Genomic DNA, 6,084 nt, shown 5'->3' on the forward strand with positions numbered 1-6,084 from the left:
TCTATTATGTAACTTCTGTACTTCTATACACTATATGGCCTATTCACAGGGGGGAGTTTGCATGTAACTGTGTACTTTTATAAACATAATGAACTAGTAACTTATATACAGTATATGAACCTAACACAAGAATGTACATATTGCAGGGTTACATGGTACCCTCATGGTACATATATACTGTATGTCTACTACTGTGTTACAGTGAAAGCTCTGGCATTTGAGTTTCCCTCTTTTCTGATCGGAATCACAAGATCTGACTTTGCTTGAGCTCATGCCTGACATTAGGCTACACCAGGGTTTAGGGTTAGGCATGTGACGACAATTATTGACTTCCTTTCCTGGTCCCTGCTGTGAATGCTAACCTGCAGCTGGTTCCATAGCAGACTGACTGTCATCATACCCACCTAAAGCTGACAGTCAAAAGGAATGCCACCTTAAGCTATGTACTGAGATGGTAAGACAAGCTAATCTAGCAACAGATATGGCCAAACGTGAGACATCATACACAACAGTCAGCTAGTGCAGTTAGCTAGCATAATGCTAATGCCAGCAGAAAGACAGGATCAGCTGATGACAAAGCGATCACGGTTTAAATGTGTATCTCTGCATCCGATCTATAATAGATATAAACCTATTCATCGTTGCAATCTAAAGAGCCACTTACCAGGGATCTTGAGACATGTTGACGAGAGTTACAGTTAATAGTGGTTGGTGGTTAAAAATGGTTATTTCCTCCTCAGACTGGGTGATCAGCTGTCAGCTCTGCTTGTTTTGGGTGATACGTCACAACCGCGTCCTGTAAGGGACAATGTTCCCGAATGAAAAAAAGAACGCAACTTACTTTTGTCAATTAGCATAGAACAGCATAGTACAGTTCCAAAGAAAGGAGACCTAACCTGCTGCAACAACTACAGGGGAATCATGCTTCTTTCAGTACCAGGCAAAGTCCTGAACAGAGTGTTACTGGAGAGAATGAGAACTGCAGTTGATCCCCTACTTCGAGACCAGCAGGCAGGTTTTAGGAGTAACAGATCCTGTGCCGACCAGATTGCCACACTACGCATCATAGTGGAACAATCTATAGAGTGGAACTCCTCCCTATTCATACATTTCGTAGATTACGAAAAGGCCTTTGATAGCGTGGACAGAGAGACACTGTGGAAACTAATGAGGCACTACGGAGTCCCTGAGAAGATCATCTCCCTGGTCCAGAACACCTACCAGGGAATGACTTGCAGGGTCTTACATGCAGGCCAGACGTCAGACAGTTTCGAGGTCAAGACCGGAGTGCGACAGGGATGTCTACTGTCACCCTTCTTGTTCCTCCTGGTCATAGACTGGATAATGAAGACCATCACAGCGGGCAAGAAGGAAGGCATACAGTATCAAGGACCCCAATTGAAATAAGCCAGTGGCTTTCTTGGGTTTTTATCCTGTTAGTTGACCTTGTATGTAATATGTACTTTCATGTACATACTTCTGCAAATCTTCTAATAAAGTTCTCAATCAATTCTCAATCAATCAATGGACCCTCTGGTCACAGCTTGATGACCTTGATTTTGCTGACGACCTGGCACTCCTGTCACACAGCTATAACTACATGCAGGACAAGACCACCCAGCTTTCAATCACATCCCTTGCAGCAGGCCTCAGGATGAACAAGGAAAAGACCAAACTGATGAGGATTAACACCCCGAACACCACCCCCGTCATCATAGACGACAGACCCATCAGAGAAGTTGACTCCTTCACCTACCTTGGCAGCGTCATTGACAAGCAGGGTGGCACAGACAGTGATGTCACTGCTAGGGTAGGCAAAGCCAGAGCAACATTTATCATCCTGAAGAACATCTGGGCCTCAAGGGAAATAGTTACTCCAACGAAGGTGCGCATCTTTAACTCTAATGTCAAAAGTGTCCTTCTCTATGGCTCAGAAACATGGAGAATGACAAAGAAAACATTGCAGAAAATCCAGACTTTCATCAACATCTGTCTGAGGCGCATCTTCAAAATCAGGTGGCCAGATAAAATCAGTAATAAGGAACTGTGGCAGAGAGGGAGCCAGGAGCCAGTAGAGAGCCAGATCAGGAGACGGAAGTGGGGATGGATTGGTCACACCCTGCGCAAACCAGCAGCTACCATCACACGACAGGCCCTGACATGGAACCCACAGGGAAAGCGGAAAAGAGGAAGGCCCAGAAACAGCTGGAGGCGGAGTTGAAGAGGCAGGGTACCAGCTGGGGAGAGGTGGAAAAGAAAGCCCAGAGCCGTGATGGATGGAGAAGAGTCGTTGATGGCCTTTGCTCTGCAAGAGATCCAACGGCATAAGTCAAGTCAAGCATAGTACAGTGTTATGTACTTTGTCAGATTTGAGTGAAGTGAACGTTTGGGGTTTGACATAATCACTGTTAATGTTGTGTTGTTTGAAGCAATGAGATGGTTATGTATTGTATGTTATTTAGTCGTAGCCTACATAATATAGGGCACATTATCATGGTTATAATCACTGGTTATGACTGTTTTCGTTGTCATTGGAATTGGAATATGACCTATGAAGCATATGATACTAGTATGTCCCATGGCATAACACTGTGCTAAGCATTCTGGCAGTACGGCTATCTGTCATCAACTCTGCCTTATTATGTGTTGTGGGAATCCATATATATGTTACGGTACATGTGGGAATACATAATTACTGTCTCATTGCCATGGTAATTCTGCTTTCAACCAAAACTAGACTAAATTCCATTCCGATTAATTAATTGAATTGTGTGTTGTGGCCTGGGTTGGTCCAGTGGTCCAGGCTCTAGCACCACGGCCTACAGTGCACACACATAACCATGTCGGCATGGGTTCATATCTGGTCCATACTCTGACATACCCTGACATACCCTCTCCTGTTTACATTTACATTTACATTTTTGGCATTTAGCAGACGCCTTATTCCAAAGCGACTTACAATCAATACATTTGACTACGCAAGTGAATCATCAATCCACCAGTCGTAGCAGGAAGAGTAATCCAGCTCAGGCCCGGGGCCATTGGCAGTCTCTGTGATAGAAGGAAAAATCTTCTTCTATCACCTTCTTCTAAACTTATTTATTTTTATTTTGTTATTATTATATAGACACTGGAGAAACAGAGAAACAGTACAAGGGGGGCAATATAAGTGTTTACCTCCTGTCTTTCTCTGCTGTCTCTGTCCAATAAAAACAGGAAACAAATACAAGAGTGGGACTACCCCGCTCCCAAAAAAAATTAAAAAATCCTAACTGTGTGTCCTTCCAGCTTCGCCCAGGCATGGAGCGCTACCAGCGGACCGTAGTCCAGCTCACGGCCAGGAGGAACACCCCTCAGGCTCAAGCCTGTAGCCGTGTCTCCTCCTCAGACAAACAGGACCCCTCGTCTGCCGCCACCAACCTGACCTGCCCTGCGGGGACCCCCCAGGACCCCAGCTACCTGACCATCCCCTTCACAGCCCCCTCCTCCGAGGGACCCCTGTCTGCCACTCCCAAGAGAGCTAAGGAGCAGGGCGCCTCCATGTTCATTGCAGGAGACAACGAGAGGCTAATCATTGGTGAGCTGCTGTGTTCACGCTTCACACAGTGTTTTTGCTGATTAGACTCATTGGTATTGTTGTTGTTGTTGTTATTGTTATTGTTGTCGAACAGAGGCATGTTGGTAAAGAGATTGATACCTGTTTGTTTGCAAAGGCACAGTCTTTACCATACACAACTGTATAATATATGTAATACTGTGTCATGGTGACTGTTGTAGGCCTACATGGCCCTAAAACATGACTGAAACAAGCCTTTATGAAAAAGCCCTGGGGGGTATTCCATCGAAGAATCTAGGCTTATTTGGGTAAATCCTGCGAGACTTATCGAAATAAGCCTGGATTTTCCTTTAGCGACGTTGATGGAATACCCCCCTGATTGCAATAGGAGCATGTGTATCACAGTGCAATCGTACCAGTACACTGTACACAGTTTTTTTAAAGACTTTTAAGGTTTTCAGAAACCTCTCTCTTTGTATGTTTTTGGTATTGGTATCAACATTACAGTACCATTAAGTCTAGCTCGGGGAGGGCTTGCTAAAAGTGGTCTGTTGACAGTGTATATTCACTAATGACGTCTTTACAGTGAGTTTGATGCATGTACCTACTGTTTTCTCAGGCGGCGATGGGGGTCATGCTCTCTGCCTGCAGGCAGGCCTGGAGGGGGGGTACACGCAGCGCTGTGACACCTTCGAGAGCGCACCGCTCTGCAAGAGCCACTTTAAGATTCAGTCCCTGGAAGTCTGGGGGATACAGAACTCAATTTCCTTCTCGCACTACTTTTCGCGGTAATAGGAGGAGATTTGGTGCACTTTCACCTCGTCCGGGTTAAGGTCACATCGAACTGTTTTGATTCCCCTCCGATAACTCTATCAAGTCTGTTTGATTAGATTGTAATTTTTTCAGTGCTTTTCTCAAACATTAATGTTTATTAATAGACACTTTGTATGTAAACAATGTATGGCGCATGTGTGTATTATATCCAGAGATGCCACATTATTGAACATGTTTTATAGTATTGTTTCCAATTTCTGTCACAGGCGTGATGTTTTTAATTTATCAGCATTAGGTATTTGAATTGTAGCCTATAGATATTCATAGGTTTGTTATCAAGATATGTATATCCAAGAGTCTCTTTTTGACATTGTTTGAATGTAAAACATATAAACGATGTATACGGAAAATAAGTTGAATAAAACAATTGTCACATATTTGTCTCATTTCTAAAGTTAAAATCATAACTTTGGTTTGGACGTTTTTGTTGCATTACATTTTATTTACATTCCTTGACACGAACTTCGTGCAGCGTGAGCGAGCTACTAATAATAGTTATTATATTGTTTTTTGTTTGAATAATATTTATATTTTTTAAATTCAGGCAGGAGGAGCTCCTTCTGCCTGCCGCTAGGCGGTGCTGCAGCACCGTCAGCAATTTGCGTCATTGGTCACCATAGAAACGTTGTTTTTGTCGTTGGGTCGTGTCTAATGATAAAACATTACGCTTGGTCGTGGATGTTTAATGAGAAAACATTTGCTGCTGCGCGTTTTGTTTTCATGTAAATAACTAGTTTGAATAAAGTAAAGTTAGGAGAGGATTTTGTGAACCATGGCTGAGAGAAAGATTCCGCGCCTTGAGTTGAAGGCTGTCATTGGGTTTAATGGTAAGAAAAACATAAATAATATCATCCTAACTTAGCTAGCATGGCTAGCGCTAGCTCCTTCCAGCGGAAGTTACGTTAAGTTAAGTGTTTCTCTCTCCGCTTGCATGAATGCATGCTCGTTATAACTTGTATCTAGATAACTTAATTAATCTGATTTCACCCTCAAACAAACAGATACACCCAAGACCCAACCCACCTGCTTTGCTTCAACCTTGCTGAATGAATATCATCAGTCATTTCATTATTTCTGAGTAACGTCATCCAACGTATTTTATTTATGATTAACAAGGCACTCTCTCAATGTAGGACATAGCTACATGATGTCTAGTTATGTCTGTACAGCCATTATGCTGACTCCTGAGCATGGGTGTTTTAGTTCCAGCAATTTGTTTTCTTCACATACCAGACCGCGTCAATGTTTAAAACCACCGCTAGACAGTTTTAGAGGTGTGTACTTGGTTATTATTATGACGTGTGATTGGGTTAGACAGGTAGAGAGGAGAGGGGCTCGGCCACAAGCTTTGAAGCGGGGAGGGGCGGGGCATTCTGTGCAGCTGTTCGTTAGAGAGTCACGGACCAAAATGAGGGTGGGTTATGTGTCTATAGACACATATTTGTAGTGTTAATTGTATGTATGTGTAGTTGTATTCTGTTTGTTGTCTCTTATAATTTGGTGAAGGCAGGAATAGAGAGGACATTTAAAAAAAAAAAAAAAAGGAAATTACAGCAGGACTTGTGTAACATGAACTTTTCATCATATCAGTTAGTAGAATAAACGGTTTGAAGTTCATGAGCTGGAATGTCAGAGGCCTTCATAATGCAGTCAAGAAAAAGAAAGTATTAACTTTTATTAAAGCAAAGAAATGT

At 42.8% G+C, this 6,084-nt stretch overlaps 1 protein-coding gene across 1 annotated transcript in view; it reads right to left on the reverse strand.

Moving 5' to 3' along the window:
- The window catches only part of stx8 (syntaxin 8), a gene marked incomplete at its 3' end in the record, with an annotated part of 40,249 nt that extends 39,494 nt beyond the window's left edge, over positions 1-755 (reverse strand). Inside the window, exon 1 of the mRNA XM_080522898.1 lies at positions 665-755. Within this exon, the coding sequence (XP_080379024.1) occupies positions 665-681 (17 nt within the window). The 5' untranslated portion in view covers positions 682-755. The remainder of the gene's footprint in view (positions 1-664) is intronic.
- Between the last annotated feature and the right edge of the window lie 5,329 nt (positions 756-6,084).

The sequence above is a fragment of the Nansenia antarctica genome (assembly GCF_963989245.1).
Source record: "Nansenia antarctica genome assembly, chromosome: 2".
Taxonomy (NCBI): Eukaryota; Metazoa; Chordata; class Actinopteri; order Argentiniformes; family Microstomatidae; genus Nansenia; species Nansenia antarctica.